Source organism: Talpa europaea (genome assembly GCF_964194135.1).
Source record: "Talpa europaea genome assembly, chromosome: 2".
NCBI classification, from domain to species: domain Eukaryota; kingdom Metazoa; phylum Chordata; class Mammalia; order Eulipotyphla; family Talpidae; genus Talpa; species Talpa europaea.
The window spans coordinates 57479339-57504595 of NC_140068.1; the positions used below are offsets into that span (position 1 = coordinate 57479339).

General features: G+C 37.8%; 1 protein-coding gene across 3 annotated transcripts in view; it reads left to right on the plus strand.

The window, feature by feature from the left end:
* Positions 1–25257, plus strand: part of MDN1 (midasin AAA ATPase 1) — a gene marked incomplete at both ends in the record, with an annotated part of 130774 nt that overhangs the window by 57150 nt on the left and 48367 nt on the right. For all 3 annotated transcript variants that reach the window (XM_084227907.1, XM_084227908.1, XM_084227909.1), the window contains 20 exons: positions 1316–1524; positions 2240–2362; positions 3578–3775; positions 5075–5182; positions 5729–5917; positions 9114–9203; positions 9291–9554; positions 9689–9950; positions 10218–10377; positions 11796–11912; positions 12780–12988; positions 13881–14029; positions 14381–14592; positions 14809–15029; positions 15913–16026; positions 18397–18529; positions 19557–19672; positions 20419–20552; positions 24307–24464; positions 24962–25082. In XM_084227907.1, the coding sequence (XP_084084033.1) occupies positions 1316–1524; positions 2240–2362; positions 3578–3775; positions 5075–5182; positions 5729–5917; positions 9114–9203; positions 9291–9554; positions 9689–9950; positions 10218–10377; positions 11796–11912; positions 12780–12988; positions 13881–14029; positions 14381–14592; positions 14809–15029; positions 15913–16026; positions 18397–18529; positions 19557–19672; positions 20419–20552; positions 24307–24464; positions 24962–25082 (3287 nt within the window). The remainder of the gene's footprint in view (positions 1–1315; positions 1525–2239; positions 2363–3577; positions 3776–5074; positions 5183–5728; positions 5918–9113; positions 9204–9290; positions 9555–9688; positions 9951–10217; positions 10378–11795; positions 11913–12779; positions 12989–13880; positions 14030–14380; positions 14593–14808; positions 15030–15912; positions 16027–18396; positions 18530–19556; positions 19673–20418; positions 20553–24306; positions 24465–24961; positions 25083–25257) is intronic.

A 25257-nucleotide genomic window follows, 5' to 3' on the forward strand; every position in this document is an offset into this window, starting at 1 on the left:
GGCAGTATGTGAGAGGATTCACCAGAGATAGAGTGGGGAACAGAACAGATGGATTGACTGAAATCCACTGCTGAGGGGAGCAGCAGGCGAGACAGGAGAGGTCTGCTGCACCGTGTGGGTCACCTCCCTGGCTGGGGATTGAATCCGTGCTATAGTGGCTGCGGATTGCTTCATAGTGCTGATGCTTAACCCCTTGCGCCACAAGGGAGGCCCCTAGCCACCTTTTATAAAGACAGTTTTGTGAACCCTTGAAGGGTAGATATTTTTAAATTCATTGTCCTGTTCGTGACTTCTGACATGTGGCCTTGACTCCATGGGAAATGCATGTAGATTTGAGTTATCATTCTTACCACGTTGCCTCTATCAAATACTTAAATGAGACCATTACAATAGATATCTTTTAAGATACTCTTAATTTTTCAGATTGTTGTTTCCCAAATGGTCATTTTTTTCTTATTCATTCCTTCCCACATTAATAATTGTTGAGTACCTAAAATATGGAAGTATAGCTGCAGTTATTAGGGTTTCAGTAGTGAACAGAATAATCTCAAGTTCTTGGCCAACGGGAACATTGCCCTCTTTTCCTCTCCCTCTTCAACAGTACTCTCATCATCCCTGATGGGGCACCATGATCTAACCACTAAATCCTTGCCTCAAACCATCATCATAGTGTTCAGTATTCAATGTGGGAGTTATATGATAGTGACCTGGCTTGTGGCTGTGTGTGTGGAGGTCCTTGCTTCTGCTTCCTTTGCTGTTGTAATAAATGTTTTCCGAACTCCCACTCCCTCCAAACTGGTATGCAAAAAACTGCCAAATATTATAACTCCTATAAGACTGTTACTAGTCTTGCAGTTAACTATGTTATAGCTAAGGATCCTGAAGAGTCTTGGTGGCCCAAAAACATTGGAAAAAAATTGCTTGTATGGAATCATGTCGCCCTTATGCTTAACTGCCACTTGACATTTAGGAAAGTGAAAGTACAAGATAAGTTGCACAGCTACATGTGGTAATTACAGGTGTAGTTTGTGACAAGAATGATGTGTGCTTGCTGTTTGACCTATATATTAGGTATCGGTGTAGAAAGGTATAGGTGATAGATAAGTGTAGTGGGCACAATTGAAGAAAGTGCTGCTGGCTGTTCTTGTAAAGCATTTTATGGACGTAAAGTGGGGAAATGTTAAAATATGACTACACATCTTCACTGCCAGTCACTCTTAGCTGACAGTCCTTGGATGGGTTCTTAAAATTTTGAGTTGACATGTGTGTACAATTTGGTGATAAGCAGCTTATGTATGACTTTTCCCTTCCTAAGGACCTATCCTGCACAGGAATAATATTGCTGACTATGCACTCAGTGCAGGCACCACAGCTATGAATGCCCAGAGGCTTTTAAGAGCTACAAAATTGAATAAACCCATTCTTCTAGAGGGCTCTCCTGGTGTGGGCAAGACTAGTTTGGTGGGAGCATTAGCAAAGGCTTCAGGCAACACCCTTGTTCGAATCAACTTGTCGGAGCAGACGGTAAGTGTGGGGTTCTAAAGCTTATCTTTCTTATAGGGAGTGATCTATTTATAGTTACCTAATCAGAAATAATTATGACATTGTTAGTATCCTAGATATTTAATGGTGATAAAAGATAGTTTCCTAATCAGAAATAGTTATGACGTTGTCAGTATCCTAAATATTTTATTGTGATGATAGACCACAGGAACATGAGCTTCCAAAGAAATTCACCTTCTGGATTCATTAATACCTGACATCTGTAATATCTGCTCTTGATGCTTTATTCTAATTTTCTTGAGTTACCCACTTTGGTATTTAATATAATGTCTCATTATTTCTGTTCTTCCTAAAAAATCATTAAAGATAGTGACTTAACAATCCTGTGAGAATTTGGGACAGAAATGACAAGCTAAATGAGAATATCTTGGAAATCAGTCTGGTTGCAGGACACAGATACTTGTTTCTTAAAGCTCACAGATTTCCAAGCATCGACAAAACTGAGAACTATTGATCTAGAATTCTAACTCCAGTCATTTAACTTGTAATATTGTGATGAGAAGCTTTCGGGGGCTTGTCTGGACTCCTGGAAAGAAGTACTGGGATTGATTACTACCATTGCGGGTATAAGAAGAAAAAGTGGCATGAGACCCAAGTATTTAGCTTTATAGGTCTTGAAGTCTAGTTAATTTATAATATGATGTTGGCTTTTGTCTGTTTCTTCTCCACTTCAAAGGATATCACAGACCTGTTTGGAGCAGATCTACCAGTTGAAGGTGGCAAGGGGGGAGAGTTTGCCTGGCGTGATGGCCCCTTGCTTGCAGCTCTGAAGGCAGGCCATTGGATTGTGTTGGATGAGGTGAGAGGACTATCTATCCTGCCAAGGATGGGATCACATCCTTGTCAAGAGTGGTCATGCTTTTTATAGCTCTAGGACATTTTTCAGTGGATCATCATGCTGTTGACTATACTCTTATTATGTAGATTCACTTTATGTTGTTTTAATCGTGAACTTGGAATTCATTTGGAGATTTTATTTAGTTTTTGGACTGTAAAGTTTTATAGAGGCAACATTGATTTATAGTGCTTAGTTTCAGATGTATAGCATTTTAATCCATCTGTATGCATTTGATCACCACCCAAAAGTCCAGTTTCCATTCATCACTGTACAATTGACCCCCTTGACTACCAGCTTCACCCGTAACACCTCCCCATCTCTTTCCCCTCTGGTAACCATCAGTTCTCTGTATTTAAGAGTTTGTTGTTTTTTTACATGCTACCTATGAGTAAAATCTAACTTGTTTCACTTAGCATTGTACCCTCAAGGTCCATCCATGTTGTTGCAAATGGCAACATTTAATTTTTTTTTTTAATAGCTGAGGAGGAGGAGGTGTGTATACCACATCTTTTGCCATTAATGGACAGTTTTTATATCTTGGCTATTATAAATAAAGCAGTAAACATTAGTGATGCATCCTTCTTCTCAAATTAGTGTTTTTTTGTATTCTTTGGCTAAATACCCAAAAGTTGAATACCTGAATCATAGGGTATTTCTTAATTTTTTAAGAAATCTCCATACAGATTTTCATAGTGGCTGCTGGCTGTACCAGTATACATTCCTACCAAAGTGGACAAGGGTTGCCGTTTAAGTACATAAGGAGCTATTTTATGTCATCTCTGAAAAAAATCCCACGGCAAAAATCTGTGTATTGGCAAATTTGTTTTAGCTATGGTTTATAGGATATGTCAACATAGGTGCATCTAATTGATACAATTTAATTTTAGAGATTTTAATTGTTTTAAAAAGATTTTAATTGTTTTAAAAAATACAATCTGAATATTCAGTTTACTTTAAAATATTAGTAGTTTGTATAGTCAAAATCTATATCATATCTATGAAATAATAGAAAATACATCACCCCATCTCTCAACTGAAGAAATAGAATTACCAGTAAGTAAGTGCTTTTTGAGCTCCCTCTTCCTGAAAATATTATCTTACGTTTGTATGTATTATTCCTTTGTTTATTGTTAAAGAGTACATATAATATATCAACTTTCTTTGTTCTCGAAATAGCTTAACCTGGCTTCTCAGTCTGTATTAGAAGGACTCAATGCTTGTTTTGACCACCGAGGAGAAATCTATGTTCCTGAGTTAGGAATGAGCTTTCAAGTGCAACATGAAAAGACAAAGATTTTTGGATGTCAAAATCCTTTCAAACAAGGAGGTGGAAGGAAGGGCTTGCCCAGATCTTTCCTTAACAGATTCACTCAGGTAAGATTTACTGTTTGCTTCAGAGACTATAGGGGTTGATTGCCCGGAAAAAACTTTTGACACATCACTATTAGCAAGTTCACTGTGAGAATAAGGATCAGTTTAATGATCTGCTTCTCAATTTCATGTCTTTATATGATGAATATTAATGTGACTGATTCCCAATATCATTTCTCTTCATGTGAATCCCTTTATCTATGCCCTGGGGTCTTGGAATATTACCAGTTGAAGGAGGGAAAGTAAGGTCACCATACTCTTCAGGATTTTATTGCATAAGGCCACTCTGACCTCTTTTTGTTTAGAGCAGGGCACTCATGAAGGGGTTAGTGTTGCCTTTTTTTTTTTTTTAAATTTAGCTCTTTCTCTCACACATCTTTGGAGAATATATGATTTCTCCTGTCAGGTGTGGTTACTGTGGTTGTTCTATCATCAAAGTACCCAAAATCCATCAGTCTCTCATCTTTTTTTAAGTGTTTGTGTGATCAGTTAAAATATTACAATCTTTTTATAATGAAATATATATTTTAATTAAAGAAAAATGAGAAAAAACTGGAAACTACCATGAAGAATGAAAGATTCAGTATTCTCCATTCCAAAGTGAATCACTAATACTTGGTATTTTTTTTTTCCTTTACCTTTATTCTACTTGCAGAGGAGAGGTGTGTGTGTAAGTACACACACACATATACTTATTTGTTTTAACATCTATGTTTCAAAGCTTGGCTAGAGGTTTGGAAATACCTCTATGTTCACTTTCCTTAATGTCCTTGTCCTTTGGTATTTAAGAATTTTCTGAGTATTTTTTAAGACCATTTATTCATGAGATATTTCAAACATATTGAAAAGTCAAACAAATTTTATGGTGAATGCTCATATACCTACCATCCAGAAATTTTTGAGCATTTTACATAATACAAGTACATAGGAAGTTAAGAAAACAACAAAGCATATATATTTTTAAAAAAATCACATATATCTTTTTTTCCTTTAATTCACTAGATTGGAACTGTAAAGAGAAACCTGTGTTGCTCTTTATTTCAAAGACTTTATGATTCGTTATTCTAAAGTGCAAGATTTTATGTAACTAAATTTTATACAGGTGTAAAATTTTATATATATTTCATATACATTTTATATAACTTACATTTATACATTTATGTACATGCATACATTAAAAAACGGAGGCCTTGTTATTTTGGTGTTAAATAAAAATTTTACATAACGAGACATGGTACTCCTTTCTGGTGTATGGAAGAGAGGAAAAATGGCATTTCCTCACATTATTTTTGGTTTTTCTAGGTCTTTGTGGATCCCCTTTCAGTAATTGACATGGAGTTCATTGCTGGTACTTTGTTTCCAGCTATTGACAAAAATATTGTTAAGAAAATGGTTGCTTTCAACAATCAAGTAAGTACCTACTTATATTATTAGTTTTGTTTTTTCCTCTTTTTGACCCACCTTTTTCTCCATATGGGATGCTATCAAATTACCAGCTTCTCTAAAAATAAATCACTTATAATTCCAAAGTTTGTATAAATGTAAGCTCATTTGGGCCTCTCCTGGTGGCACAATGGTTCAGCGCTGGCCTGGGAGGCTGCCCTCAGCCTCTGGGGCGCTGGTTTGATCCCCAGCCACCGGTGAGGGTCCCACCTGCCGCCCGCTGCTCCCCTCAGCAGTGTATTTTTAAAAAAAAAAAAAAGTAAGCTCATTTGAGAGTTACATTATTTCACTTCTATTGTGTGTATTGATTTTAATCTTTTTAGGTTATCCCTGGCACTTGTAAGTCTAGGTTGGGAAGAGACATCTGAATCCAGTCTATTAATTTCTCTTTCAGATTGTATCACATTTGTTGTTATTAATTTCTCTTTCAGATTGTATCAGTAAATACAATAGTATTTACTGCAAATGCCCACTGGTGGGCCATGTTTCCCATTAACAGTATTTTCATTTTAGATTGATCATGAAGTAACTGTCGAGAAGAAATGGGGGCAAAAAGGAGGACCCTGGGAATTCAACCTCCGTGATCTTTTCCGCTGGTGTCAGTTGATGCTGGTTGACCAGTCCCCGGGGTGTTATGATCCTGGTCAGCATGTGTTTTTGGTCTATGGTGAAAGAATGAGAACCAGGGAAGACAAAGAAAAGGTGAGCTTAACACTTGCGCTCTGAGTTTCTTTCTCTTTGAAAATTGATTTCTTCTTAAGGGAGAGAATGGGCATATTCACTCATAATACTAACCTGTAGAACTGCTTGGAAATTCAGAATTAAAAGTAAAAAAAAACCCAAAAAAAACAAAAAACACATAATCTAACAGTTATATATCTTGAGTCTTTCTTTGGAGGAGACATACTGCTTATCCACCTAAATCACCATGATTACTTATCCATCTAAATTACCATGGTTGCAGACCATCTTAAAACAGTATTGCCTCCAGCAGTAAAGAACTGGGTCATCTTCATCTTTCAAGGCACAAGGGGGAGCAGCAGGAGGAGATAGGTAGTCTCCAATAGAAGAGGAAAGTTTCTGTTTTTAAAGGTCAAGTTACAAAATATTTAAAATTTATAAGCATAAATAGATAAAGTATAAATAACCTTTTTAAATTTGGAACTACATTTTATTATTTATATATTTTTTACTTCATTTTTCATTTTTGTACAGTGTATTTACATCTCAGTTAAATAACTTTTTTAATAAAGTATAAATAGGGCGTCCCTGATGGTGCAAAGGGTTAAGCACAGCACTGTGAAGCTATCTGCAGCCTCTGAAGCACAAGTTCGATTTCCTGGTCTCCCAGGGAGCTACCCACATGGCACAGCAGATCTCTCTTGTCTCGCCCGCTGCTCCCCTCAGCAGTGTATTTCAGTCAGTCTGCCTGTTTGTTCCTTACTCTTGTCTCTGGTGAATCTTCTCACCCCCTGCACCTCTGGCCTCAGTTCTTGTATGCATAAAGTAAATATCTAAAAAATAAAGTATAAATAAATGATACAGATTTTCTGTATCTAAATGAAAACAATAATACCTATTCATAGAAAGTGACACTAGAATTCCCAGCTGATGAAGCTGTAATTGTGTGCATTTTGCTTTTTTAAATGATATTTATAGTCCATTCTCACTGACTGTTCACAACAGCTGCACCAGGTCCTCTTATAGGTGAGGATCCCAGGACTCAGAGTTCCAGAGACCCAACAGGAGCAAGTGGGAAAGCCTGCTGGCCAGCCTTGAGATTTCCACTTCGTTGCTCTTTTCTACATCACAACTATTTAAAAACAAATTAGTTAATATACATATGTTTTAGAAGCAGTGTCCTCCTGTTGAAATGTGAAGATTTGGCTAATCCTTGCCAAATACGGTTTTCACATACCTTCCATTATGTTGCTGAATGCCCTTTTTATATGGTGTATAGAATCTACCTAGATTTTAATAACTCATTTATTATAAGCAGTGGCTTATAGTCATTAGGGGAAAATGTTCAACTAATATGTTTTTCCATTTTTTTTAAAGATTCATTTATTTTATGCAAGAACTGGGGTACAGGTCAGAAGCGTAGGAGAGTGAGAGAATCCATGAGAGCCAGAGCAGGGAGCAGAACAGGCAGATGGAGCAAAGACACTGCTGAGGGGAGCAGCGGGCAAGGCAGAAGAGGTCTGCTGCGCCACGTGGGGTTCTCCCTGGCTGGCGGGGAATCGAACCGGCGCTGCAGAGGCTCCGAACAGCTTTGCAGCATGGCACTCAACCGCTGCACCACTGGGGAGGCCCTGTTTTTCCATTATTATTGATAATAATGTTTATATACCAGCAGCTTAGTAATTACAGTGTATTTATTATCACCAGCCATTGCCCTCCCCCCCCCAATAGGGTAATTAATGTTAGACAGGTCACTGCAGGGTGTGGAAGGTTTCCTTCACTCCTCCAAATAGAGTACTTTTCTCAGGGAAAAAAATGTTCGAAAAGATAATGTAAGAAGAAAGGTTATAATGGGGAACATTCAATTAAATTGATTTTGACTTTATGAAACTACATAAGCCCGCTAGTCAGTGAAAGAATTTGTAATGTTAACCCTTTGGTAGATTATCAGGTAAAAGAGATTATATGATTTAAAATGGAATATTTAAATAATTGTCTGGACCCAGAGAGAGGTGACAAGAACACTTTCTCCTGTGCTGCTTTTGGACTTATGTTTGACACTGTTTATGGTTTTATCTATTTATTTTATTTTCTGCCTTCAGTCCATTGTACAATGACTTATATAGTTATTACTGTTTTGTTAAAACAGTTTTCCTGCTTCTGTGAACTGAAAGTATTTTCACACAACTTTCACCCTGCCTCGTAACTCCTCTTAAATTTATAAAATGCATTCAGAGGAAAAATAGTGTTAACAGTAAGTCTTCTAACTGTATTCCTGCTAACAAAATATATAACTGAATGTAAATTATTGATTAGAGGATAAACTTTGCTTGTCATTTCTACATAAATATTTATCCAAGATATTGTATTTCTGGAGTCAAACTGACTTTGATTTAAAATAATTTACCTGTTGGGGCCTTCCTGGTGGCTCAGGGGTTAAAGTCTTGGTGCTGTCAAGCTATCATCAGCCACTGCGGCATGAGTTTGATCCCAGCCAGGGAGCTAACCCATATTGAGCTAACCCACATGGTACAGCAGATCTCTCCTGTCTCGCCCGCTGCTTCCCCTTAGCAGTGTGTTTCCGTAGATTTGCCTGTCTCTGGGAAATCCTCTTAACCTCTGCACCTCTGGCATACACCACAGTTCTTGTATGCATAAATAAATAAAATAAATCTTTAAAAAATGTATATGTAATTACCATATGAACTAGTCCTATAACTCCTGTGAATCCTTTTATGCCTGACCATAAACAGAAACAATACTTATTTTGCAAGGCTACAATGATCAGAAATAATCGATTAAAGTACCTCATACAATGGTTGCTACATAGTAGATGTTTATAATTACATGGACATTGTTCTTCATAATCTTCATATTACCCAGTCTCTTCTACCTTCTTTTTTTAGGTGGTTTCTTGAATGATGAATGCAAATTTAGCTTTCATTTTTAGATTTGCCATCGTATCTGTGTCTTTATTTTAATTATGGTGCATTTTCATGGAATCTCAAATATTTTGAGGCTAAATTTGCTTTCATTCTGAAGAAGTAAACAAATGTAGTCTATCCTTTATATAAAAGAAAATTCAAAAGAATGAGGAAATAGTGACTGGTGTTCTCAGAATATTATGAGTTATACTGCTGTGCACATTTCCTAGAAGAATGCCTTCAAGGGGGCATGTACTGATTTGTATTTTGATTGCACATTCTTCTTCCTTTAGGTTGTTGATGTATTTAAGGATGTATTTGGTTCAAATTCCAAGCCATACATGGGAACCAGATTATTTCACATCACTCCTTATGATGTTCAGGTAATACTAGAGTAATCTTTCACAGTTTTCTATGGTTTCTTCTATTTGTAGACACGCTTGTGAATCTCACGGTCGTGTCTTTTTCAGCTGGGCCATGCAGTCCTTTCCCGTGGCAGCTATGTACCACCCCCATCCCGCCGTCCCCTATTGCTTCTACACCAGTCCTTACAGTCTCTGGAGTCAGTTATGAAGTGTGTACAGATGAGCTGGATGGTCATCCTTGTGGGCCCAGCTTCTGTGGGCAAGACTAGCTTGGTCCAGCTTCTGGCACACCTTACCGGTCACACATTGAAGATCATGGCTATGAATAGTGCAATGGACACTACAGAGCTTTTGGGAGGATTTGAGCAGGTAATGGGATTGCCTTCACATTTGTAGGCAAAAACAATCTGTGGTCTGATTGATAGTCTTCTGTGTTGGTTATAGCAGTATTCTTTGACTTTGGCCAATGACTATGTGGAGTTCGTGTGCTCTGAAAATTGTAGGTTGATCTTATACGGCCTTGGAGGCAACTGCTGGAGAAGGTGGAGGGCACTGTAAGGGCACTGCTAAGAGATAGCTTCCTTATCAGTTCTGATGATGCAGAAGTAGTGCTTCGTGCTTGGAGTCATTTTCTTCTGACCTATAAGCCCAAGAGTCTTGGAGAAGGTGGTAAAGATGTTACAATGGAGGTTGTCAACAAGCTGGAAGCAGTATTACTGCTTATGCAGAGACTCAACAATAAAATCAACTCATATTCTAAGGCAGGTATGTATGTATCAAACATTTATTATTGACACAGTGCCATTTACAAGTAATATATTTTTTAATATAATACCCATAATTTTTAGTATTTAATGATTATGTACTACCAGTACCTGGAAATCTTTGTCTTAGGAAGTAAGATGAACCTGATATAAAGTATTTAGAATTGGTGATACTAAACAAAGCAAACAGGAAATTGGTAACTAAGCTAATTTGTTTCTTTTTGATTGCCATGGCTTGAAATTAAGTGCTATGAATGTGACATTTCAGAGTTTACCAAACTAGTGGATGAATTCCGAAGCTTTGGGGTGAAGCTTATGCAGTCAGCCAGTGGACATAGCCACGGCACATTTGAATGGGTTGACAGCATGTTAGTTCATGCCCTCAAGTCTGGAGACTGGCTTCTGATGGACAATGTTAACTTCTGCAAGTAAGGACTTCATGCCTAATCACTAATGGGCTGGATTGAAATTTGGGATATACTTGTTAAAGTAGTAATTGGGTAGAAATTGTGTGTTTTTTTGTAAAAGATTTATTTATGTATACAAGAAGTGGGGTGTAGGCCAGAGGTGCAGGGTGGCGGGTGTTAAGAGGATTCACCAGAGATAGAGTGGAAACAGAACAGACGGACTGACTGAAATAAACTGCTGAGGGAAACAGTGGGCTTGACAGGAGAGGTCTGCTGCACCATGTGGGTAGCTCCCTGGCAGGCCAGGTGCTGCAGAGGATGCACATAGCTTCACATTGCTGTGCTTAACCCCTTGCTCCATCAGGGAGACCTTCCACTGTTTTCTTAACTAGAAACTCATCCTCAGCTATATTCTATACCTTTCTCTGTGAGCTGAAAAAAACAGTGGTAGTGAGTCATCCAGACAGCTGCAGGATTTAGTTCTGTGTGATAGTTTTGAGCTGAACTGAAAGTTAACAAAATTGATGACTTTCCCAGCTAATATCCTTTGAATTAGACCTTTTATTTAACATCATAATTTTTCCTTTTGTTGGAATCATTTTTTTTTAAAAAGATTTATTTATGTTTACAAGAACTGGGGTACAGGCCAGAGTTTCAGAGGGGGAGAAGGTTCACCAGAGACAGAGCAGGGAGCAGAACAGTCAGACAGACTGAAAACACTGTGAGGAGAGCAGCAGATGAGACAGGAGAGGTCTGCCGTGCCATGTGGGTATCTCCCTGGCTGGCTGGGGATCAAACCCGCACTGCAGAGGCTGCAGACAGCTTCACAGCACTGTGCTCACTGCAGAGGCTGCAGACAGCTTCACAGCGCTGTGCTCAACCCCCTGCACCACCAGGAAGGCCCTGGAATCATTTTTTAGTGCAGATTTTTTAAATGGAGACTTAGCACAGGGCAAACATTTAGTCAATGTGATGAGTGCTTATCAGTTTTTATTCTAAAGTAAGGAAAAGGACAGGAGAAGTCTAAAACTGCTGTGCTGATGCAGTTAGCACAGGAGGAGCTGCTATAGGTCAGATAAAGCATTTCTGTACCTGGAACTATTTTTATCGTAATGTTTCAAATTAAAATTCATTCACCTTTAAATGGATTGGGTAATTTTGGGAGGTTGGGGGTGGGAAAGAGAACTTCTTACTGCTTGCTTTAATATCATTGACTGTTTCCTTAATTCCATTTACTTGCTCAAATGTTTTGTGTATTTTTTCTGGACTGTGTGCCTTAGGGGATTCAAAATTAATATATGGGGGATCTACTCTTGAAAGAGATCTTAATTCCATATGGAGAGTGATCCATGCTGAAAGGAAGATATGGTTCAAGAGCAATGGGAGGCTTGTGCAGTGAAAACATGTGAGCCTGTCCACCTTTTGAATTCTCTCTGCAGCCCATCAGTGCTGGACCGTTTGAATGCTTTGCTTGAACCTGGAGGCGTCCTCACTGTTAGTGAGAGAGGAATGATAGATGGATCCACTCCCACAATAACACCAAATCCCAATTTCAGGTATTTATGCCTTTTAAGTTCTGCCTAAGCATCCGACAGCAAAAGTAAACATTTGGTAGAACCTTCTTACCTAATATAAATGGGGTCATATGACATATGAAAATGGTCAGTCATATAAGCATGTTCACTCATTCATTAATCCAGTTTATTATTCAGGCTCTAGTTTTGCTAAGCACTGGGGAGACACTGGGGCAAAGCAGTAAACACATGAAGTGAAGTCCTTGCTTTGGGTTGATGGTTAAAGATGAAACCAGAGAGACCACTTCGATAAGCCTTTGCCTTTATTCAGGCAAGAAATAATGATAGCTTAGCCTAACATGGTCAAATTAGTGGGACTTAATAAGGGTTGGGAAAAAGAGGAAGCAAGGATGACACGTATGTTTTGGGCTTAAGTTAATGGGGATGTCATTCATTGAGAAGGGCGGCCTGGTAAGGGAGCACATTTGATGTTGGATGGGAGGGTTAGCAGGAAATCAACTTTTAGTGTTGGAGATATGTGTTCCATGTTAGATAGCCATTAGGTGGAGATCTTGATGGGCATTGAATAGGTGAAACTAGCTATTTCAGAATACACTGCTCCTTTTTCTGCTCTATATATGTGGGTTAGAATGAAAAATTACCACTGCCTGATTGAGTACTATCTGAAAGTAAGAATTTTAAAGTTTTTAGCACTAAAGACAGGTACACTCAACATACAATTCTTAGTTGGGAAGTAAAGTTAAGTTTAAAGAAAATGATTTGCTGTATTGATGCAAAGTTAAGCAAGATGAGCAACATAGGATTTGCTCTTACAAGTTACTGCTGAGCTGCACAATTGGTTGTACTGGGATTTTAATACTTTTTCCTTTTGAATTGCAATGTTGCTAGACTTTTTCTTTCAATGGATCCTGTTCATGGAGAAATATCTCGAGCCATGAGAAATCGTGGACTAGAAATCTACATTTCAGGAGAAGGGGATGGGAACATCCCAGATGACCTGGATTTGAAAGTTCTGCTGCACAGCATTGGGTTGGTGGGGGATCATGTGTGTGACACTCTCTTGGCTCTACATACAGAAACACAAAGCACCGTTGTAGGTAAAGTGTTTGACTCCTAGAGCTCCTTGCAGAGTTTTATGCTATAGAAATGCATGTTTCATTAACCACTAGGGAGTTTTTATATTTAGTGTACACAGAAGTAAAAATTACCAGGAAAGCCTGTTAAAAATGTAGCTATGCTGGTACCTTTCTTCCTCTAAGAGATTTAAGTTCAGTGGGTCTGGATCCGGTGCATGAATGCATTTTAAAGAAGGTACCTGGGTAATCCTCATGGATGTACTTGGAGGCCTGCACTTGGAAAAATACTACTCTCGATAGTTTGTACCTCATAATTTCAGGCCATTATTGATTCTCCTGAAGGTGGAATAAAGCAGTAACTTTCAACTGTTAGTTGGTACTTATAAATTTTGTAATATACAAGGAAGAGCAACAGAACAGCAACATGATAATATGAAAACTATTTACTAAGTAACCAGTATATGTTAGGTCCAGTGTTCCCATTTTACAAATACGTCTCAGAGAAGTTGAGTAACTCAAAGCTGAGATCTTATTTAGTAATGACAACTACAACTTGAAAGTAGATCTGTTGGTTTTCAAAGCCAGTGATTTTTGTATGCTTTTTGCCACCTTCATTGTGTCAACTTTAGATTAAGGGTCTATGTGATCAGGTTTTATCTCACTTACAAATGAATCATCTGGTTATTTCCTGAAAATATCAGTACTGATAAGCAGAGAGAGAAAGGAGGGACAGATGGTATATGAATGTTCCTGTGAGTTCATTGTGTGCTAGTGAGATCCTAGAGTCCACTTAATAGAAGACTTTCTAAAATAAGTATTTGGGTGGATCTGAGTGGAAAGGTGAGATTTATTTATTTCATTGGAGATTTTATAGAATATAGTGCTCACAGATGACAATATTTTTTCTTTCTAGGATCTCCAGTATCTTCTGTTTCAACTCTAATTCAGACAGCTGTATTCATTGTCCAGTACCTGCAGCGGGGGCTGAGTTTAGACAGAGCCTTTTCTGAAGCATGCTGGGAAGCATATGTTGCCTCTCAGCATTCACCAGCAAACCAGAAGGTACTATGAGGTGTTGCAAGTAGTTTTCTAAGTTGTAGCAGTACAATTAATATGAGGAAATTCTTTTCATTGATGGCAATTTAACCTAAGAGAGGCTACCACAGCAGTTATGCTCTAGCAGAGATCTGGGACTTTTCTGGAAAACAGCTGAAATATAAATACTATTTTCTTGAGACTTGTCTATGACTAGGAAAATAATTTAACTTGTAATGTTGTACATTAAAGAACGTTTATGATTGTTGTTGTGAGATAGCCACATGAAACTTAGAAAACTATTATTACTCTGCTAGCTTTTTGGTATTAGCACTTATATGTTGGTTCTTGTTCACCATGTATTTTATCTCCTTCTAGCTTGTTCAGGCTTTACTGGAGAAGCATGTTTCTTCTCTGCAAGCACATGAAACCTGGGGTAACTCCATTCTTGCCATGGGATTGTGGCCAGATTCTCTACCCTCTGCTCTTTTTGCTACGGAAGATTCTCACCTCTCTATAGTTCGAAGTGATGGGCAGATCTTAGCTTATTGCCTTAATAGGATGAGCATGAGAACAAACAGCTGGGCAAGGTGAGTGGAACCTGGAGCTTATGTGTCTTTCTGGCACCTTACTGGGGTTGTTATTTTATTTTTTTCTTAGTAATGTTTTTATCGTGCTCCTTTGATGGTTACTCATTTTTTTCCCATTACAATCTCTTTGATCCGTTATTTGTGAAATTATGTTCCTGGATTTTTAAAATATATGTTTATTCCAGTACTGACATCACCTATTTCAATGACTTTCAGGAGTCAACCCCTTATCTTGTCCGATTTAGAGAAAATTATGCAGTCTTCCAACCCTGAGAGCTTGAAATTCAGTGCAGTTGAAGTGGATGCTTATTGGATTGATGAACCAGATGTTTTGGCCATGGCTGTTAAATTGCTTATAGAAAGAGCAACCAATCAAGATTGGATGCTCAGAGTTAAATGGCTTTGTCATTTAGCAAAGAATATACCACAGGGACTTGGTGAGTAGAAAAGCTTCATTTGTATAATGAGGGGATTTAGAACACTTACTTTGTTTTAGTAACTCAGCAGCTGTGTTATTCTGTGACTACCCTGTTAAAATTACACATTTAAGATCTCCTGCCAGGAAATTTATGACTTAGCATAACTGTATAGCTGTTAAAATATTAAGGAACATGTCTGCTTTAGATGTGTCCCAGGGAAATTTTTTTCCCGATGTAGTCCTTAGCATTTGAGGATCTACTCATCTTTCTATCAAATCTAAAAGACAGATGTAATGTGTTGTCAATTTTTTGAACATCTTGCCGCTTTGAAGTATAACTATTGTTTGTACAGCCATTCTATTTGGAAAAGATGTTGCTACTGGTAAATTGATTTCCCTTAAAAGTACCTAAGAATGTAATCTTTTTTGAGTACTAGTGCTCTAAATTGGCACACAATTTCTTTGTACTTTTTTCATCCTAAGAGAGGAAAAAGCAGCAGTTACAGAATCACATAGGTCATAAAGTACAGGACATAGAATTTGTTGGTAGAACTTGCTGGCTAAAGTAATTGAGTTTACACAAGCCTTTCTACTCTATGAGAACATGTAGGTAAGGCAAGTAAATGCTACATGTCTAACTATGTGTTACAAGAATTTTTAATACTCTTATATGCATTGTACTGTGGTAGCTATTATCCACATATAGCTACTAAAATGTGGATAAAAAGTAAAACCATACTCCCAGTTGCACTGGCTACATTTCAGGTTCTCACTAACATGTGACTAGTGGCTACTCTGACGGTGCATCTATGATGGTGCATCTGAACATTTTTGTCATTGTGGAAAGTTTGATTGAATAACATTGCTTTAGATACTAACATTTGCTTTTCCTTCCTTCATAGAGTCCATACAGATTCATTTGGAAGCCAGTGCTGCAGCTCTCAGGAATTTTTACTCCAATCCCTTCTCTGCTGGGGTCAGTAATATCATCAAAATAGTACAACCAAACATAACAGGTAATGTATTGATTTGATTTCCATCTCAGCACTGCTTATGAAATTTGTCCATGGAGCTCATGGGTAAATTACTTAAAACTGTGGGCCTCCCCTGGTGGCACAGCAGTTGAGCACTGGGCTGCGAGGCTGCCCGCAGCCTCTGCAGCGCCAGTTTGATCCCCAGCCACTGGCGAGGGTCCGACATGGTGTGCAGACCTCTCCTGCTGCGCCCGCTGCTCCCCTCAGCAGTGTACTTTGTTCCTTCTGCCTGTTCTGCTCCCCGCTGTGACTCTGGTGAATTCTCTCACCCTCCCGCGCCTCTGACTGTACCCAGTGCTTGTATAAATAAATAAATCAATCTTTTTTTTTTTTAAATAAAGAATTTAAACTATAACAAACAATATATTTTTAAAAGAAGACTCAGTATCCAAATGCAAATTTTACCTGTTTGTTGAAGCTATTCCTTTGTATTTCAGTTTATAAAATAGGATTATGAAATATAATATAGTAGAAGGAACATAGGAATTAGAAGACTGGACTCTTAACCCCAGTTTGGTTAGAAACTGACCTATGATTGGGCCCATTATTCATACTGCTTGTCTTTTTTTGAAAATTATGGGAATTAAATTCATTTCTTTAGGGTCCCTTATTACATTCTATGGCATGTTATTGTAACAGGAAGAGTTTTCAACTGATGTATTTGACTTAAAGGGAAAACAAGGGAGAATCAGTTTTTTTCAGAAAATACAAAACTTTAATGATATGATACAAGTTACAAAAACAGTGGTAAGATAACCATCCAACCTAACATATGAGGTATTCAGAATTTCCTTTTTATTAATCAGTAAGATAGTAATGTTATTTACTGGAACAGAATAATATAGTGTTGATTAAACATAAGCATTAATGAGGAAGATGGGGGCATTTTCACAAGCCAGGTTTTTAAATTTCTTTTTTTTTTTTTTTTTTAAATTTTCTAGAGGCATGTCTTATTTATTTATTTATTATTTGTTTGTTTGGTTTATACATGCACTGGGTACAGTCAGAAGCGCGGGAGGGTGAGAGAATTCACCAGAGCCAGAGCAGGGAGCAGAGCAGGCAGAAGGACTGAAGTACACTGCTGAGGGGAGCAGCGGGTGGCAGGAGAGGTCTGCACACCATGTGGGATCCTCCTCCGGTGGCCGGGGAGCAGCCGGGGATCGAACCGGCGCCGCAGAGGCCGCAGGTAGCTTCGCAACCCAGCGCTCAACCGCTGCGCCACCGGGGAGGCCCGGGTTTTTAAATTTCTTACCTTCATTTTCATTTGATGTTGATCGAAACATACCCATAGCCATTTGGTTCAGAAAAAAGAATGCATGATGCTTTTGTGCTGAACCAGTTACCTTATGTATAGTAAAGGTAATGCGATGATTGGTGAGAAGAAATCAAACTATAGAGCAAAACACTGTAGTAGATTGTGGCTGAGCCAAGTCATCGTTTTACATTTATGAAAGGATTTTGGTCTTTGGGAGAACAATTCTAGAGTAAAGTAGCAGGTTTCCTTTTTTAGCATATATAGCTGAGCTCTGGAACTCTTGGAACATTTTAGCTGTACTTTCACCTTCCTTTTTAATTGGGTAATTCTAGATTAGATAATGTTATTGAACTTGGGGATGTGACTTCCCTCCTTGTACTCTGCTGTTCGAAGCAGGCATTTGTCAGTCTTTATTGTGCGATGTATGCTTTTAAAACTTGAAGTGCTCCAAGGACCATATCCAGCCACTTTTAAGTTCATGTTCCTATTGTTTTGTCCTGTCTCCCTCCCTTGGATTCTTATAACCATGGACAGTGTCAGGGATTGATTTCTGCTGCTTTACAGAATAATACCAAGTTTGAACTAAAGTAGAATGAAGTGGCAGCAGCAACCTGATAATATGCTAAGAAACAAATGGCTTTTAAGTATAAGGCTCTTGAGTAATTTTCTTAATGAAAGCAAGTTGTATTCGTTTTCTGCCATGTAAGTTAGCTTTTTGTGTATGGTTAATGGTAAAAGAGTGGGTAAAATTCATGGATCCTTTTCTGACCTATAATGAGGCCTAGGCAGGTAAATGCATTGATGTGAATGTTGATGTTGTAACAGGGATTACCTTTATATCCTACAATATAACAAATTCTTAGAACTTAAAACATTTTTTATTTGGAAAAGAAACAGTGTAAAAGCTGGTGAACCCTACTTTTTCCAATATCATGGGCTGAAACCAGCATTTTCCTGTTCCACATCTTTTCCATCAGTACTAAATGTGATCAAAGTGAAACTGAAAATATTCATCTGAAATTTACTAGGCAAATGTCCAAAACAACAATAACTTCCCAAAACTCTGAAAAAAATTTTTTTTTTTTTTTAAAAAACAGATGAATTTGTGATCCGTCTGGACCCCCGATGGAATATGCAGGCATTGGACATCATTAGAAATTCCATGGACTTTGATCCACAAACAGACCAACCGGAACAGCTCTTTGCCCTTTTAGAATCCGTTGCAAACAAGTAGGTGAAGCCTGCTGTTCTGGGCACCGTATGCCTCACTGTACACTGACTTCACAGGTTTTACTTTTTCTAAAACTGTCATATATAGTTCGTGTATGTTTAATTTTTTGAACTTAGGAAATGGTTGGTGTTAGACATGATTACCTTCCTCTCCTTCATGTTCTGTACTCAGACAAGTAATTCTGACTGACATCAAAAAGCCTGAACATTTTTGCAGGCTTTTGATAATTTATTAAGGTGCTTTAAGAGCTACTTTAACATTAATGGTGGGATTTAATTTATGGTAAATCCTTTATCATAGGGTTAGTCGTATCTTTACATTTTGTGATTCCCAGGACCTTCCATTTTCACCTACTTGTTCTCTCAGAGGTCCTTCCCACAGTCATGCGTCTATCCAAGTCATTTCCCATTCTCAAATGCTGGAGACGTGTAGTATTTGGGTACATAAGTAGGCACTGATGTGAAAATTTACTTAGTTACTCCATAATCTGGTCTTTCCTCACTTTTTAAATGTAATGTAGTGTTTTTAAAATGGTCATCAGTGTAATAAACTTTTAAAAATAAATTTGTAGTTGAGGCATAAATGTGCATTGTAGAAAAGTGCACTTAATAACGAGCATACACAGTTTTGATGAATTTTTATAAAGTGAACTCACACATGAGTGTGTTGTAGTACATCAGAAGCTCCCTAAAAACCCCCTCTCCCTCCTCCCTGGGTAACTTCTAACACCATACATTAATTATATGACAGCCAATTTTAGGAATTCATAGTGCGGTTTGTCAGATCATGGCAGAGTAATAGTGAAGCCTAGTAGTCCACCCAGATAGCATTCTTCTCCCATCTGTCCTCTTTCCCCCCACCTTAGTTTTCATCACTTTCATCCCCATCTCTCTAGTCCAGAATTTGCAGGGGCAGTGAAGGAACAGCACCATGAAGGACAGTGATGTCCCAAGGGTTCCAAGGTAGAGGATAGGATTGAAAAGTATTGTTGACCAATAGCTATTAAGTTACTGAATCTCATTTCAGGACAATTATATATCTTGACCGGCAAAAACGAATTTTTACTGAAGCAAATTTGGTTTCTGTTGGTGGCAAAAAGTTAAGAAATAGTGTTTTAAGAATGTCCTTTGAATTTCATAAAGGTAAGAACATTACTGTTCATTGTCTTCAATTATGCATCTGATTGCATATGTTGCTCAAGTTGAGAGACATATTCAGCAGCCACCACTGGTCATACTGATTCCTTTTCATTTCCTGGGCTTATTTTAAGCTTGCTCCCTTATTTAATAGTAATAATTGCTTTTTTATATGTCCTTGATGTCATTTACTTTCCATAGCAAACTTATGACGTAAAATGTGCTGCTCAAGGTTACATCTCTAGCAAGTAGGAGGGCCAGAACTTGAAACCCTTGTCTGTTATCTCGAAACATACATGCTCATAAGTTTTTGATTAGAGATTTTTCCCCTCTCTTCTATGTTTTTTTACTTTTAATTCAAAAGATGATTCTGCATGTTTGGGGGAAAAAACTATAGAAGTGTAAAAATTGAAAACATCTTTTGCAGCACTGCTGTTACTAGTATATTCATTTGTATCTTCTCATATTTGTGTTAGTTTTCCATCCAAACATACATTCACTTAGTTTTCATTTGTATCTAAGCAAAAAACTTCATTTTTTTTCATTAATACATCATGAATATAGTAGTCTGTAGCTATACATGCCTGATCCACTAAGTTAATAATAGTAGGTAAAGAATTTGCTTCTGATCTCAACCTTTAAAAACTGACCTGCTGGGGATAACACTGAGTTCTAAATTGTAGCTGATAATTAAAATGTCCAGATATTAACATAAATCTGAAAGAATGTCCTTATTTTATGTCAACTCTAAGATCCAGAGAGCTACCACAGCCTGCCTCATGAAATTGTGGTCAACCTTGCTGCCTTTTTTGAACTTTTTGACGCACTGATCCTGCGTTGGGTAGAGTCCTCTCAGGGGGTGGTGTCTGATGTCAGCATCAATGAGGTGAGGAAATGTACCTGTTTTATTTCAGACAAAAAAGCATTGTGTCTTGGTGCAAAGATTCTTAGGGGCAAGACTAACTTCAGTGTTGTTATTTTATATCCAGTATTTGAGAAGTTTAATTGTTTTTAATAAATTAAAATATATACATGTATGTATAAATATGTATATATTTTAAAGCATTATAGAAGCTTTAAAATGTCCAGAGATTAATAGAGTAATTCACCTAATTTAACCAATTTAAACACACAGGTGTTTAAAATGTACAATTTCATATGCTTTGACATGTATACACCTGTGAGACTATAACTACACTAAAGATAGTATATCTAAGATATTTTCTTGAATTCCTTTCATCTTCTCTGCTCCCACTCCCAACCAGGTGTCCATTGGCCTGCTTTTTGTTACTATAGGTCTGTTGTGTTTTCTAGCATTTTGTATTGCTGAGCAGTATTTCATCAACTGAGTACAACATTTTATTTGTCATTTACATGTTGGTGAACATTGGAATTTTAAGCTACATTTTAATTCACTTGAGCATTCTTAGACATCATTGTCATATAATGGTTAAGTTGAGTTTTTAATCTGAAATACTATAATTACAGTAAACTAGAGTACCAGGTCTTTAATTTTTTGACTTCAAGACCTCTTTATGTTCTTAAATTTATCAAAAACCCCACAGAGTTTTTTTGTTTTTGTGGTTGAATCTATCATTTAGGAAGCATTAGGAAGTCTGAGAATTTAAAAAGTTTATATATTTTTTCAAAAATACAGTAGCAAACCCATTTCTTGTTAATATGAACATCCTGATTTTAAGGAAAAAACTTTTTTTTTTTTAAAAATGAAAATAATGGAATTGTTTTACATTTCTGTCTCCTGATTTTACAGAAGGAAGTTGGAATATCATATATGTTTCTCAGTTTTCTTGAACTGACAGATTCAGTCTGTTGCAATATGTTGGTTGGGTTGAAATTTTTAAAGAAAAATCAGCCTCTTACACTTATGAGGTTGGAAAAGGGAGGAATGTGTAAAACAGCCAACTTATTTAATTTTGAATATTCTCCCTTGATATTGTATCATAACTTGACAGGTGGTGGTTTTGTGACAATTACTTATAATGTGGAATCTGGAAAAAATACCATAGAACTTGTCATGTATCAGTCCATTGGCTTACACTTTGGATGGACTTTGACCCTTGTGTGCATTTATAGTTAATGCATAGGTAAATTGGAAAATATTTTCACTGAGTTAACAGATTTCTAAATGTTGACATTTTTCATTCTTTAAATTAATAAAGTCAACACCCACAAAAAAAGACCACAAACCGTAATCGAAAGATCTTTAATTTGGGGACTTGTCAAGCTCCCAACTTTCTTTGAAAGTTTGAATTTTGTGATCAGAAATACTTTTCAATTGTTTTCTTGAAATGATTCACTTCATTAAATTTTTTTCCCAAGGATTTATTTTATTTATGCATTCAAGAGCTGGGGTGTGAGAGGATTCACCAGAGACAGAATGGGGAACAGAACAGGCAGACCGATAGAAACACACTGCCGAGGGGAGCAGCGGGCGATCCAGGAGAAATCTGCGCCATGTAGGTTGCTTCCTGGCCGGGAATTGAACTCATGCTGCAGTGGCCGTGGTCAGCTTCATAGGTTGAGTCTCAACCCCTTGCACCACCAGGGAGGCCCCACTTCATTCATTTTTAACACAAGTTTTGCCAGTTCATTCTCCCTCTCCTCCTCCACCCCCCCATTTTACTACCAGTGTAAATGGTTTTATTTACACTGTGGCATGGTTTATTATGAAACTACCTTTGGACTTAAGGAATCTCTGAAGGGAATCACTTGTGACTCCTTTACAACAAAAATACATGATTAGAACAAGAATGTTAGACACTCACATTACCTGATTTGCATTATAAAACTACATTAAACAAACAGTATTTTCATAAGGGTAGACATATAGACCAATGAAACAAGGAGAATTCAGAAGTAGACACTAACATACTGTCAATTCTCTTCACCTAAACTCCCTCCACCCTAATCTGAATGAAAGGTAATTTAATAGGAAAAAAATAGTACATTAAAAAAATGAAATAACTAAATGTCTGTATAAAGCAAAAATGAACCTTTTTAACCTAACTTGTATTATATAAAAAAGCTACTTAGAAAGGGATTGTAGAGCTAAATATAAATGCTAAAACTATGACCTGTCTAAAAGATAAAAAAGGAGAAAATGGGCCTCCCTGGTGGCGCAGCTGGTTGAGCGCAGTGCTGTGAAGCTGTCTGCAGCCTCTGCAGTGCCGGTTTGCTTCCCAGCTGGCCAGGAAGATTCCCACATGGCGCAGCAAACCTCTCTTGTCTTTCCTGCCGCTCCCCTCAGCAGTGTATTTCAGTCCTTCTGCCTGTTCTGCATCCTGCTCTGTCTCTGGTGAATTCTCTCACCCTCCTGAGCCTCTGGCTTGTACCCCAGTGCTTGTATAAATAAATAAATCTTTTTTTAAAAAAAAAAAAAAAGCAGGAGAAAAACTTTACAATCTAAGGACAGGCAAAGATTTCATAAGATTCTTCATAAAAGAAGAAAGTCAATTAATTTCATCAAAGTAGAAAACTTTAAGAAAATAAGAACATCAAGAGATGTGTTTATAAATCATGTAAATTATTTAAGCAAATAATAAGAAAACCCAAGTTAAAAAAAAAAAGGCAAGAGAATTTGGATACTTCTCAGAAAATATATGAATGCACTATAAGAACTTGAAAAACTGCAACACTATTAATTTTCAGGTAAAGGTATATTGAATCCATAACAGTGGCCTCCCTGGTGGTGCAGGGGTTAAAGATAGCTCTGTCAAGCTATCTCCAGCCACTGCAGCACAAGTTTGATCCCCAGCTGGCCAGGGAGCAATGCACATGGCTCAGCAGACCTCTTCTGTCTCACCCTCTGTTCCCCTCTGCAGTGTATTTCAGTAAATCTGCCTATTCTGCTCCCACTCTCTCTGGTGAATCCTCTCACCTCCTACCCGACACCTCTGGCCTATACCCCAGTTCTTGTATGCATAAATAAATAAATCTTTAAAAAAAAAAATGAAACCAAAGGAAGGTGCCACCCAATAGAATGGCTGAAATTAAAACCACTGACAGTGGCAAGTATTGGCAAGGAAGTGAAGCAACTGGAACTTGCTTACGCTGCTGGTTGGAATACAAAATAATTCAGTTGCTTTTTAAGACAAGTTGGTGGTTTCTTATAAAATTACACCTATACTCACCTACTGACCTATGACTCAGTAATTCCATTTTCTCTAATAGCTCCGAATTCAGATACTAGGAAGATCTTTGCCTTCTCTGCCTTAATGTCCCCCAAAATATTCCTCAAATGCAAGACTTGATGCATGTTTATTGAATGTTGATAAATTGTTGAGGTCTGTGTCCTGTCTTTTACTGGGAGATGTTGTGAGCAGGTTTTTGTTTTTGTTTGTTTTTTAAAACATCGCTGTTTATTTTTTCACAATAGGATTTCTCCCCTTTAGGTGTGGTCACCCTATTTCCCACCATCAGAGTGCCCACAGTCCTCTACCACCGTCCACAGCACTCTCCTCCCCACTTGTCACTATTCTCCCACTCTTCCTCCTCCTGCCCCTCCCCTCCCTTTCTGAGCATGTCACATCTACAGTCTACTTTCAAGGGTCAGTCTTATAGTTTGTCTTTGATGTTTTGTTTGGTTTCTGTGAGCAGTTTTGTTTTTACTTTGTTTTTAGATTTTAGGTTCTGTGCGATGGCGGGACCGGTTTTGGACTGTGGCTGACACAGTAAAAGTGGATGCCCCTGGCCTTGCCCTGCTTGCTCTTCACTGGCACTGGGTTTTCAAACATTTGGTCCGTCAGATTCCCCAACTCTTAATGAATCATGAAGACAAGTAAGATTCATATTTAGAATGATAAAGTTAATCTCTATAGTATTGATGATGTTAAAGAGAAAATTGTTTAGAGGGCCTCCCTGATGGTGTAGGGATTAAGTCTCAGCATTGTAATGCTATCACTGCTGCAGTCTTTCGCCCTGGCCAGGGAGCTAACCTACATGTGCTGCAGCAGACCTCTCCTGTCTCGCCTGCTGCTCCTCTTAGCAGTGTATTTCAGTAGATCTGCCTGTTCTGCTCCCCGCTCTGTCTCTGGTGAATCCTCTCACCCCCTGCACCTCTGGCCTACACCCCAGTTCTTCTGTGCATAAATGAATAAATATTTTTTAAAAAGGAGGGGGGTTAGAATTAAAACTTGTTTCTGTTTAAAGCTTTACTTTGGTGTAGTCCCTTAGCCTCTTGGTGAATATAAATCAAATGTAAAATATAAGTGATGTTTCTTACTACCCAGCATTTTCTCCTTTCTTACTTTCCTTCTACCCATTTATTCTTGAAAGATATTACAAAGACATTCAGAACGTCTCAGAACATATTCAGAATTGCTTGGGGAGCCCAACTGGTGGCTTTACAGGTATAAAGAAGTTGCAAAAGTTTCTGGGACGACCATTTCCTTTTAAGGTACGTCTTGGAAGCATGTAATAAAGACAAAGATTTGACCTCTTCATAAGTTTTTCTGGAGTGTGCGACTGACATTCAGTTAGACTCATTCTTACCTGCAAAGCTTAACTTTTAAACGTTCAACAAATACTAAATGTTATACTTTATTCTTGAGGCTGTTAAGGCTTGGTAGTTT